General features: G+C 58.3%; 1 protein-coding gene across 1 annotated transcript in view; it reads right to left on the reverse strand.

Moving 5' to 3' along the window:
- Window positions 1-1,568: 1,568 nt before the first annotated feature.
- The window catches only part of arhgap35a (Rho GTPase activating protein 35a), a 39,129-nt gene continuing 27,478 nt past the window's right edge, over window positions 1,569-13,219 (reverse strand). The window contains exons 2-3 of the mRNA XM_060075617.1: window positions 2,438-6,301; window positions 1,569-1,603 (exon numbers count right to left, since the gene is read on the reverse strand). Of these exons, the coding sequence (XP_059931600.1) occupies window positions 1,569-1,603; window positions 2,438-6,200 (3,798 nt within the window). The 5' untranslated portion in view covers window positions 6,201-6,301. The remainder of the gene's footprint in view (window positions 1,604-2,437; window positions 6,302-13,219) is intronic.

Consider the following 13,219-nt stretch of genomic DNA (forward strand, 5'->3'; position numbering starts at 1 on the left):
AGGGAGAGAGAGCGAGAGAGAGAGAGGATGAGAGCAGCGGAGCGAGACAGACAGTTGCAGCCTGAGGTGGGGGGCTCTCAGAGCAGCGGGGGCCTTCGTTTTACCTATTTGTTTGTCTCAACAGAAACTGTGAACGGTACATATCACCCTCAGGGCCGGGCCATAACCGTTCAGCCTGACTAAACCACTGGCCTGGAAATCATGGGCCGTCCAATCTGCATCAAACAATAACTATAAGTGACCTAATAACTAACACTATAACTCCGTACGGCTCCAGCCGACTAAGACCCAGAAAGAGCCAGCTGCTTGCAAACCGCATTCCTCTGAGCCATTATAATAAGTCCTGTAGCTGTGCAGGCATGTAGCTCGCTAGCGGTGTAGGAACAATGTTATGGAGCTAGCTATAATGTAGCTATATTGTAGTATATGTAGGTTAGCTATGGTATATTGTACTGTAGTATAGGTAAGCTATGGTATATTGTACCGTAGTATAGGTTAGCAATGATGTATTGGGGATATTCTGTAGTTAAGGTACACGGTTATGAAGCTAGCTTAAGTATAGTGTAGCTACACTATTGTGGGTACACTGTAATGTAGCTAGCTAGTGTGTAGAGCAGCTATACTGTAGTATAGGTACAATATATTGTAGCTAATGTAGTGTAGCTATACTGTAGTGTAGGAACACTATATTGTAGCTAGCTAATGTAGTGTAGCTATACTGTAGTGTAGGAACACTATATTGTGGCTAGCTAATGTAGTGTAGCTATACTGTAGTGTAGGGACACTATATTGTGGCTAGCTAATGTAGTGTAGCTATACTGTAGTGTAGGAACACTATATTGTGGCTAGCTAATGTAGTGTAGCTATACTGTAGTAACACTATATTGTGGCTAGCTAGTGTAGCTATACTGTAGTGTAGGAACACTATATTGTAGCTAGCTAGTGTCGTGTAGCTATACTGTAGTGTAGGAACACTCTATTCTGGCTAGTGTAATGTAGCTATACTGTAGTGTAGGTAAACTGTATTGTAGCTACTATAGTGTAGTTTAGCTACACAGAAATGTTGTTTGTTACATTTTACAACCAATAACAAAATGTACTAACTGATTAACATTTGACGTAAGAAACATCTCTAATCTAAAATAACATTGAGCGTCCTCCATCTTATTTAACAACCACTAATAATAATATACCTCAGATCAGCAGCAGCTCCGTGCACCGCCTGCACCCTGCACCCTGCACACCCTACAACCTGCACCCTGCACCCTGCACCCTGCACCCTGCACACCCTGCAACCTGCACCCTGCACCCTGCAACCTGCACACCCTGCACCCTGCCCACCCTGCACCCTGCACCCTGCACCCTGCACCCTGCCCACCCTGCCCACCCTGCACCCTGCTGCTGCTGCTACTGCTGCTGCTACACCGCCGGCCGCGTCAAGGACAATTTCCTGTCATACCGTTGACAGACAATATAAAGTTTTCAGAATCTGTTTTTTGTGTGTTTGTTCCGCCCATGAGGAAATGGCTTCCTCCCGACCGCCCCGCACAGGGTCGGCCGGGGGGGGGTCAGAGGTCAAGGGTCGGCAGAGGGGCAGAACCTCCTGAGGGGAACAGAGGGCGAGGTGAGGAGGGTCTGACGAAGAGCTACGCGCTCCTCACTGGGGTCTGAGTGTTTAAGAGAAAGAGTCGCCCAGACGACTGTAAGAGGAATAAAATATGAATAAACAGGAAGATTAAATATTGCAAGGCTGAATTTTGAAGGCTGAAATTAGGGGGGGGGGGGGGGGGGGAAATAAACAGCAACAAAGTAAACAGAGGAGGAGAGAAGTGCTGAGGCAGGCCATAATCACGGCCCAGTGTCACAGCTAAACAGACCTTCTAATGAGGACACACACACACACACACACACAGCCCCCTCCACTAGACAACCGCCCCCCCGGTCCCAGGGGCTGCTGTTTGTTTGTGTCGAGTAAGGTTGAACGGTTGAACTGGAAATGTCACAGAAAGCTGAGAAATGTTGGACAAAGTAACAAGGTCCAAATCCGCAAAAACATGTTGAAGCGCCACACACACACACACACACACACACACACACACACACACACACACACACACACACACACACACACACACACACACACACACACACACACACACACACACACACACACACACACACACACACACACACACACACACTCGCCTGGCCTCAGAGGTTCAGTGTTGCTCTCGCTCATATTGTTACTGCTCTCAGCAGGGCAAGAACAGAATGTTACGATAGCTTCCAACAAGATAGTGAGCAGTGACAGGAAACACATTAATTATATATTATCATATTATTACTCTTGGCCAGACCTTGGTAAAAGAAATGCCCCAACTCTTTCCATGCAGTACGTCGCCCTAACATAAAGACCTAATCAGAGGCCGTCTCTGACCGGTGCAGCCGCGAGCGCTCACCTTGGTGGTTCTGCGCAGGCTCTTGAGGATGTTCCTCTTCTTGGGGTCCTCGCTCTCCTCGTTGACCGAGTTCTCCTTGTGGGCCCCTCCCAGCTCGTCCACGCTGGCCTTGGGCGGCCCGCCCATCTCGTCGTCGCTGCCGATGGAGAAGCTGGTCCTGAAGCTGCTGAACTTCCCCAGCCTCTTGGACATCTCCCGGTACAGCTTGGGCTTCACCCCGACGGCCGACAGCTTCCGCCGCTCCAGGGAGCTGCTGTCCGCCTCGCTGTCCGAGCCGTTGCCCCCGCCGCTGCCGTTGGGGTGCCCCTTGTTGGCGTTGCGGATGGTGATGATCTTCCCCTGCGTGCTGTCGTGCGGGACGGAGTAGATGTTCTCCTCCTCCGTGGGCCGCGGTTTGCTGACGGCGTCCATGGGCTCGGCGTAGTCCGACGGGTCGTAGCCGCCGTCGCTGCCCGACGCCCAGGTGACCGCCTGGGGGATGGAGCGCCGGTTGGTGCCCCCCTGCTGCTGGTCCACGTACGGCCCCAGGTTCACCTTGCGCACCGGCTTGGGCTTCACCTGCGGCGGCATCTTGTTGTTGAGCTTGCTCTCGAACGAGCTGATCTCCGAGATGACCGAGAAGGTGTCGCTGGAGTCCAGGTCCGGCAGCTTGAAGCTCCCCATGTGGGAGCCCAGGCTGCCGTCCTCCCGCAGCGTGGGGTAGGGCGACGACGGCTCCACGTCGTCCTCCGAGTCCAGCAGCGCGTGCACCGGGCTGGGCGATCCGCAGCGCGGGCTGACGCTCTCGTTGGTGCAGGCCTCGGCCACGTGGTCGTACATGTGCGTGGCCTCCACGATGGTGCGCTTCTCCACCACCTCCTTGAGAAACGGCTGGAAGAGGTCTATCTTATGGAGCCCCCCCACCACGCCGCCGTGCCCGCAGATCACCGTGTTGAACCGGGCTTCGATCTCGTGCGCCAACTCCTCTCCCTGGCTGATCTGCTCCCGGGCCGACTCCGAGTCCGAGACCTCCATCTGGCTCTCCCCGACCGCCAGCAGCTGCACGGGGATGATGTCCTGGACGTCGCACAGGAAGGCGCACAGGTTCTCCATGGAGGCGCGGCGTCGCGCCGAGTACACGGCGATGTAGCCGTGCACCAGCCGGCTCTTGCGCAGCGCGAAGGACGAGTGGAAGGAGAGCAGCGAGAGCTCGATGCTCTGCCGCTGCGCGCCCACAGCCAGCTCCAGCAGCACCGAGGTGCCGTTGCTCAGGCTGGAGGCGGGGCGGCAGTGCTGCGGCAGCAGGAAGGGCGCCAGCAGCTGCTCCAGGTCGTAGGTGTCGCCGCACATCAGGCACATGACGATGCGGAGGACGGCGTCCGGGACCGGCTGGGCCTGGGGGTCCCTGAAGGCGGAGGAGGGCGGCGGGAGGGGCGGGGTGCTGCTGCCCAGGCTCCGGCGGGACTCCAGCAGGCCCTTGAGCATCTGGTTGATCTGCTTCTCGCTCACGTTGTTCCTCCCGTAGCCCGCCCCCGGGGAGGCGGGGTCCAGGTAGGCGCACTGGAGCTTGCCGGCCACCTGCTGGCCCTGGTGGATGAGCGTCTGAGCCGTCTCCCCCCCGATGTCCCCGATGGAGCCCACCCCCCTCTTGGTGACCAGCAGCAGGGACAGCGGGAGCTGGGCCAGGCTGTTGTCCCGGTCCCTCCGGCCCAGGGTCACCTCCCGGAGCCTCTCCAGGCTCTCCACCACGTAGGAGAGGGACTCCTTGGAGTTGTACAGACACAGGCAGCCGTGCGGGGTGAAGGTGGGCGTGTGGAAGGAGTTGACGGGCAGACGTACCTTGCCCTCGATGGGACGGAGGGCCAGCTCGTATATCCTCCCCTCCAACATGTACCGGTCGTCGCTGGTGCACATGGCCCTGATCTCGTTGGCCATCTCCCTGGCCAACCCGTCCTTGCCCAGGATCACCAGGTTGATTCTGTCGGCCCGGCCCCCGTCCTGCCTCGACGGCTCCGATGCGTATCGCGTGGGGAACCTGGTGGCCAGTATCTGCTCCAGCTTGCTGTCCACACAGTGGGGGTTGTTGGGGCAGGTGTCCTTGGTGGGGTGGTACACAAAGTGGATGTGTTTCAACACCAGCGCGTCTCGCTCAGCCTGCAGCTTCTGCAGCGCTTTGAACCGCTGCTCCTCCCCCAGCACCTCCTGGATGGCCCCCATCTTCTCCCGGCTGGGCTTGGCGTCCACCTCCAGCTCGTAGAAGAGCTCCGAGAACTCCAGCAGCAGCTCCTGGAAGTCGTCCTTGGCGCGGTCGATGATCTCCTTCTGGTGCTTGTTGTAGATGTCCAGGTACTCGGCCTCGTCCAGCCACTGGTAGAAGTCCTCCGTCATGATGAAGCTGCGGGCCTCTTCCCACGGCTTCCCGGCCGTGATGAAGGGAGACACGCTCAGCTTCTCCTTGAACTCCCAGCGCATGTCCGCCCGCTTGCGCTCGTTCCTCAGCTGCTCCAGGTGCGTCTCGTACACCGCCTCCGCCGCCGGCGTCTCCAGCAGGTCCTGGGGGATGCGTTCGTCCTCCATGACGTCGATGTGGGGGGTGGTCTCCCAGGGGGTGTCGTCCAGGACGATGAACCACTGGGAGAAGTCCCTCTTGGTCTCCAGGACCTTCTGGACGCCCGACCAGCTCAGGTGGTCCACCTCGTCCAGCTTGGGCACCAGGAGGGACAGGGCCTGGGGCAGCGTGCTCAGGTAGGCCCTCCGGCGCCGCTCGATGTGGTCCTGCTTCAGCCGGTGGACGTGCTGCTGGAACAGCTTCTTGGCCTTGGCCGTGCCCTCCAGGAACACGTAGTCCCGGTACTCGGCGGAGCTCTGCATCCGCCGGCTGATGTCGGGCCAGGTCTCGTTGTGGTTCTTCACGATGCGGTTCACCAGCCACTCGTAGCGGTCTTTGGCCGAGGCGATCTGCTGACTCTGCTGTTTCAGGGCCTCAAAGTAAGGGATTATTTTGGGCTTCCCCTTGCCCTTGTCTATGAGCTGGATCAGCGTGAGGAAGGCGAGGTCCACGTTGACGTTGGAGCGCGCCGACGTCTCCACCACCTGCAGGTTCTTCTTAGCGAGAGCGAAGGTGTGCGAGTCCTTGATGTAGCGCTCCACACCCTCGTCACACTTGGTCAGGACCAGCACCACGGGCTTCTTGGTCTTGGCTAGCTGGTTGTACAGGTTGGTGATGAACTTCATCTGGTCCTCGAAGCTCCGGTTCATGCCCCTGCTGACGTCCACGCACAGCAGGCAGCCGTCCACCATCAGCTTCCCCTCGGGCATCTGCTTCTGCTCAAAGTCCTGCTCCAGCCCCAGCTGGTCCGTGCAGAAGTACATGAGCTTCTCGGCCGAGGACAGCTTGGTGGCGGCCGCCCTCTTGATGTAGGGCTGCAGCGCCGTGCTGCGGTGCGGCTGGAAGGTCTGGTCGTCGATGAACTCCGTCTGCTCCACCACGTGCATGCGGGTCTCGGGCCCTTCGTCCAGCACGCGGCCCGCCTCGCCCCAGAACAGGAAGTGGTCATTGTTCACCACGCGGCCGCCGAAGTCGCTGGTGCTCAGCACCGAGGTGTGGTCCAGGTAGAAGTCGTCGGCGCTGGGCCTGACGAAGCGGTTGCACAGGCAGGACTTCCCCACGCCGCACTGGCCCTTGTCTTTCTCCGTGCCCGACAGCCCCACCACCACCAGGTTGTAGGTGGGGGTCCGGGGGTCTTGCTTCTTGGCCATCATGGTCGCTGCCAGCGGCTCATCCTGCCATGCTGGCCGCGGGGAGAAGGACGAGGAGTTGGCCGGCGAGGAAGGGTTTCCATACACGAAGGACTCAGCGGGTCCTGCAGGACAGAGAGAGACAAGATATATCGAGTTAGTCCAGAAACAATTCATTATACGAGAACGTTGTTTAAATTCAGACTGTGCGCCTGTGTTTGGTTAATAACGTTTAATCTGTGATCCTATTTCACCACAGAATGTTTCCTGAAAAGATTGAGGTCAGCGGCAAAGCTGAAGGATTGACACATATTACTTAACCCAGCAGTGGCTCATTTACGGGCAATTTCTTTCCATTTAGCTCAATTTTCTACACTGCTACGCGTTTCCAACAGTAGTGAGTCAGGGGCTGAATGCTGTGGTTAAAGAGGCACTATACACGGTCTGACTGGGAATATCATCATCAAGCTCTCCAGCTGGTCATTTGGCTGAAACAGGCAGTTCAATCAAGTCATGGGAGGATTTCACTACTGCTGAAGGCAGACGACGCAAGCCTGCGCGCACAGCCCATAAAGAAGAGCACAACACGCTCCGTCAGACGCACACGACTTCAAAAGACGCACAGGATGAGAGATGAAAGCTTAGATAAGTGTTCCGGTGCCAAGGTTACTAATTGCCCAACTAGGGAAAGCCATCTGCATTTAAAACAAGCTGTATTGGCAGGCAACCCTCCATCAAAAAACTAATTTTCTCCAATTTGGCAAACAGAGTTCATAAGATAGAGATTCTGAATGGATCAGAGCAAGCTGATGCATTCCAGTTAATCACCGTCTCATCCTATTCATCAGGACATAACAGTAGCACCACGCATTCTCCTCCTGCTCCACTCAACCCTCTCTGCTCTTCGTCTGGGAGCCGAGCGGACGGGAGAGGGAACAAGTATTACAATGTGGAAGACAAAACAAACGAGCCCCAGCTTTGCAGAACAACCCTGCTGAAGCCTTTTCATATTAAGTGAGCGAGTGGATTTAGTGAAGGACTGTTTCACCGCTGCTCAAATTAGTTTGCCAACACAGCACACAAAAGATGGACGGCAAAGGCATTGTTCCTGGGCTGAGTGTTGTGTGAACGGCTGCGTGTGTACGGAATAAAGATGAACACGAATACATCAGAGGGACGGCGTGGAAGAGCTTCAAAAGAAGAGGCAAACAGAGGAACTAAAGGAAGAGTATAGTACTTCATTAAGGGGAATATTTTCCATGGAAAGCAAATTGCAATCAGACGGGGGTGTTCAGACAACGCAAAGCAGGGCGGCAGCAGACAGAACCAGACAGAACCAGACGGAACCAGACGGAACCAGACGGAACCAGACGGAACCAGACGGAACCAGACGGAACCAGACAGAACCAGACAGAACCACGGCATCAACAGGAACAGGAGAGAATCAATATCAACAGGAATCTCTTTGGTTGTGACAGTAAAAGAGAAAGAGTGAATCCTTTGAAAGATTGGTGGTGCAATGATAATAAACTCAATACGGTTTATGTTTAACTAGAGGAAGACAAAGTTGTGTGATTTCATCGGTTCACATTCCGTGATCAAACACAGACTTTAGCATCTGACCTCGAGGTCACTCTGTGACCGGTCTCAGAGCAGAGAGTCGGAGGAACCATCGACACATCGGATACCAGGGGGGGGTATCAGACTGGGGTAGAGGCAGGGGGGGGTATCACACTGGGGTAGAGGCAGGGGGGGTATCACACTGGGGTAGGGCCAGGGGGGGTATCAGACTGGGGTAGAGGCAGGGGGGGTATCAGACTGGGGTAGAGGCAGGGGGGGTATCAGACTGGGGCAGGGGGGGTATCAGACTGGGGTAGAGGCAGGGGGGGTATCAGACTGGGGCAGGGGGGGGTATCAGACTGGGGTAGAGGCAGGGGGGGTATCAGACTGGGGTAGAGGCAGGGGGGGTATCAGACTGGGGCAGGGGGGGTATCAGACTGGGGTAGAGGCAGGGGGGGTATCAGACTGGGGTAGAGGCAGGGGGGGTATCAGACTGGGGCAGGGGGGGTATCAGACTGGGGCAGGGGGGGTATCAGACTGGGGTAGAGGCAGGGGGGGTATCAGACTGGGGTAGAGGCAGGGGGGGTATCAGACTGGGGTAGAGGCAGGGGGGGTATCAGACTGGGGCAGGGGGGGTATCAGACTGGGGCAGGGGGGGTATCAGACTGGGGTAGAGGCAGGGGGGGTATCAGACTGGGGTAGAGGCAGGGGGGGTATCAGACTGGGGTAGAGGCAGGGGGGGTATCAGACTGGGGCAGGGGGGGTATCAGACTGGGGCAGGGGGGGTATCAGACTGGGGCAGGGGGGGTATCAGACTGGGGTAGAGGCAGGGGGGGTATCAGACTGGGGTAGAGGCAGGGGGGGTATCAGACTGGGGTAGAGGCAGGGGGGGTATCAGACTGGGGTAGAGGCAGGGGGGGTATCAGACTGGGGTAGAGGCAGGGGGGGTATCAGACTGGGGTAGAGGCAGGGGGGGTATCAGACTGGGGTAGAGGCAGGGGGGGTATCAGACTGGGGTAGGGGCAGGGGGGGTATCAGACTGGGGTAGGGGCAGGGGGGGTATCAGACTGGGGCAGGGGGGGTATCGGACTGGGGTAGAGGCAGGGGGGGTATCAGACTGGGGCAGGGGGGGTATCAGACTGGGGTAGAGGCAGGGGGGGTATCAGACTGGGGTAGAGGCAGGGGGGGTATCAGACTGGGGTAGGGGCAGCAGGGTGGCATGAGGCCCACCGCTCTGACCCAGTAATGCTCAGATTACTGAGACGCAGCGTCAGTCATGCTGCGTTACAACCGCCCCCCGGGACACGCTTTGTTTGGGAAGAGGCATGCACCCCCTGAGCCGGGGCGCGGTCTCCCTCTGAGCCGGGGGGGGGGTCTGCCTCTGAGATATGGTGTTCCTCAATCCCCTGGTCTGGTTAACCAGAGAGCCTCTCCCAGAGCCATGGGGGCAGAGGTGAGTGCTGTAGTGAACTAGTTATCTCCTATCGTTGGTTACCTTCCAATATGGTGAGGAGGATTTAAGACGCAATGCAGACATTAAGAGAACCTCGGCTGTTCCTGAACCCTTCAATACATCCATACACCACAGGGGGGCATAATCCGGGTCATCATCCATCAACCTGCTTTCCTCCACAGTGGTCCCAAGGTATTTTCGTGAAGCGGTCTTTAGTGAAACCACGTAGTTGGTATACAGAGCTCAGGGTCTCCATGGTGACGGGGGGGTCTTAACGACGTCACCGGTGGCCGTACCGGTGGCCGTGCCCTTCTGGGGTCTGTTTACAGCCCCCCACCCCCGGTGGCGTCCTTCACACATTAACACCCCTGATCCACAGGTCCATATGCTGCCCGACACCGGGGTAATAAGCTCAGATAAGCCTGTAGAACGCTGATGGTCATTAGGCTGCATGTACTGGGAGCACTGGTCTGGAAACCCCAGTCTACCCAGGGCTAATCCTAACCCTACGACTGGTACAGTATCTGTAGACCTCACTGGTGCAGTAGACCTCACTGGTACAGAAGACCTCACTGGTACTGTATCTGTAGACTCACTGGTACAGTAGACCTCACTGGTACAGATCTGTAGACTCACTGGTACAGTAGACCTCACTGGTACAGTATCTGTAGACTCACTGGTACAGTATCTGTAGACTCACTGGTACAGTAGACCTCACTGGTACAGTAGACCTCACTGGTACAGTATCTGTAGACTCACTGGTACAGTATGACCTCACTGGTACAGTATCTGTAGACTCACTGGTACAGTAGACCTCACTGGTATAGTAGACCTCACTGGTACAGTATGACCTCACTGGTACAGTATCTGTAGACTCACTGGTACAGTATCTGTAGACTCACTGGTACAGTATGACCTCACTGGTACAGTATCTGTAGACTCACGGTGAGTCTCTTGGAGCTCGTGTGCGTGTCCCCACGCTGGCAGCCTGATCACAGGGCGAGGCGTGAACGCCCAACCTGGGTGTGCTCAGCCTCCTCGTGTCGGGGGAATCACGCCAGCTCTCAGGCCTGCCTGACGCCGAGAGGCAACCGATTACAACCAGGGCAGACGGGGCGGGCCTCGCTTAGAGGAGCAGAACCAACCGCCACTAGAGAGCGAGGGCCTCGCCCGCCCCTCTGAGCCGACAGTCTACAGCGAGCAGGCTGGCTCCACCGGGATACCAGCAGGCTGTAGACCGGGGTACCAGGAGGCTGAAGGAGGTGACTCCACCGGGCTACCAGCAGGCTGCCTCCACCGGGCTACCAGCAGGCTGAAGGAGGTGTCTCCACCAGGCTACCAGCAGGCTGAAGGAGGTGACTCCACCGGGCTACCAGCAGGATGAAGGAGGTGTCTCCACCAGGCTACCAGCAGGCTGAAGGGGGTGTCTCCACCGGGCTCCCAGCAGGCTGAAGGAGGTGCGCCCCAATAGGTCAGTCACAGGGAACCACTTCCTGCTCCGACTTTACAGGGAATTCTACTTCCTGGTCGCCTCCAGCTGGTGCATTCCTGGCACCAGGGTCTACTGCGCAAGGCCCCCACATAGCCGCTGGGGGTGCTGGGGAGAGGTTGGAGCCTGCGTTCGTCTACCTCTGACCCCGGGGAAGGGAGCAGGGGGGCGGAGAGAGAGACACCCACAGAAGGAGGGCCCGGCGAGGGGGCCGGGAGACACGAAGGAGGGCCCGGCGAGGGGGCCGGGAGACACGAAGGAGGGCCCGAGGTCAGGGAGACGAGGGAGGAGAAGAGAGGGGAGAGAGTGTAGTGGGGTGGGGGAGGAATGAGAGAGGGAGAGAGTGTAGTGGAGTGGGGGAGGAATGAGAGAGGGAGAGAGTGTAGTGGAGTGGGGGAGGAATGAGAGAGGGAGAGAGTGTAGTGGAGTGGGGGAGGAATGAGAGAGGGAGAGAGTGTAGTGGAGTGGGGGAGGAATGAGAGAGGGAGAGAGTGTAGTGGAGTGGGGGAGGAATGAGAGGGAGAGAGTGTAGTGGAGTGGGGGAGGAATGAGAGAGGGAGAGAGGGGTCGGTGACCTGGGTCATGTGAGCTCCACGTCAGGCTTCCCTCAGGGTACGGAGCCTGGGCGTGGTGAGGCCTGTCTGGGTGGAGAGGGCCAGAGCAGGGCAATCAATCACCCGCTGAACCCCCCGCCCACACAGCACTAACCCCGCAGCCTCCACCAGCAGACCGGCCTCTCTGCACCCCCACCCCACAGAGCACTAACCCCGCAGCCTCCACCAGCAGACCGGCCTCTCTGCACCCCCACCCCACAGAGCACTAACCCCGCAGCCTCCACCAGCAGACCGGCCTCTCTGCACCCCCACCCCACAGAGCACTAACCCCGCAGCCTCCACCAACAGACCGGCCTCTCTGCACCCCCACCCCACAGAGCACTAACCCCGCAGCCTCCACCAACAGACCGGCCTCTCTGCACCCCCACCCCACAGAGCACTAACCCCGCAGCCTCCACCAACAGACCGGCCTCTCTGCACCCCCACCCCACAGAGCACTAACCCCGCAGCCTCCACCAGCAGACCGGCCTCTCTGCACCACGAGGCTGAGCTACCGGGCCGCTGAGCGCACCACAGAACCGGGAGGACAAGGTGCACCGGGGCTGTTAGAGGGAGGCTCGAGGCCAGGTGCATGCTGGGAGTCTTACGCGAACACCCACCCCCCGTAGCGAAGGCAGCCGTGTTTGCGACCCCCCTGGCGGGGGGGGCCATGTCCATGCCGACTCCCTCTCACCACCAGAGTTCAACAGGTGGAGGGAGGGAGTGTGCAGCACTGAGGACCAGCACTGGGTGAGGGTGAGGGTGAGGGAGTGTGCAGCACTGAGGACCAGCACTGGGTGAGGGTGAGGGGGAGGGAGTGTGCAGCACTGAGGACCAGCACTGGGTGAGGGTGAGGGTGAGGGAGTGTGCAGCACTGAGGACCAGCACTGGGTGAGGGTGAGGGTGAGGGAGTGTGCAGCACTGAGGACCAGCACTGGGTGAGGGTGAGGGTGAGGGAGTGTGCAGCACTGAGGACCAGCACTGGGTGAGGGTGAGGGGGAGGGAGTGTGCAGCACTGAGGACCAGCACTGGGTGAGGGTAAGGGTGAGGGAGTGTGCAGCACTGAGGACCAGCACTGGGTGAGGGTGAGGGGGAGGGAGTGTGCAGCACTGAGGACCAGCACTGGGTGAGGGTAAGGGTGAGGGAGTGTGCAGCACTGAGGACCAGCACTGGGTGAGGGTGAGGGGGAGGGAGTGTGCAGCACTGAGGACCAGCACTGGGTGAGGGTGAGGGGGAGGGAGTGTGCAGCACTGAGGACCAGCACTGGGTGAGGGTAAGGGTTAGACACCGTCCGTCAGCTGGTGAGGTCGTTCTGGAATACAGCGGAGGACGATCGGGGTGCTAGCGAGCTCATCAATATAATTGATTAACTTCACAGAACGCTGACGCAACGCCGGGGGCTGGTGGAAGTCTGGGCACGGTGGGCACGCCCCAGCATGTCTGTGGTCGGCCTGGTGTCTACCGCATCCAAACACACCCCCCCACGCCCGGGAGCTGTCCTATCCCAGGTCACCAGGAGGCCGGACACCAGAGCAGAGCCACCAGGAGGAGGAGGAGGAGGGGGATGGGAATGAAAACCACTCGTCCCTGCTAATCCTGAGCCTTTATATCCACTGGCACTCACTTCCTGGAACTATTGTGCAGCCCCCCCCCCCCCCCCCGGAGTGCTGCTGTACATTAGAGAGGAAGTGGGGGTCGCCAGGAGACCGAGCTCTTCCACCACTACCACGTCCTGCTCCGACACATCTGTCCCGCTGGGAGGCCGGCCGGAGGGACGGACGGATGGACAGATACACCACACAGGGGTAGGAGACGAGGTAGAGAGGGGCATCGGACCGGTGCACTGTTAGGATGGTCGGCTGATACAGGTGATGTCTCGACCGGGAAATACAATCACTATCACAACAAGACACAGAAGATTCACAGATGGCTATTCCTGTCCAGCATG

The sequence above is a fragment of the Gadus macrocephalus genome, chromosome 16, assembly GCF_031168955.1.
Source record: "Gadus macrocephalus chromosome 16, ASM3116895v1".
In the NCBI taxonomy this organism is placed as follows: domain Eukaryota; kingdom Metazoa; phylum Chordata; class Actinopteri; order Gadiformes; family Gadidae; genus Gadus; species Gadus macrocephalus.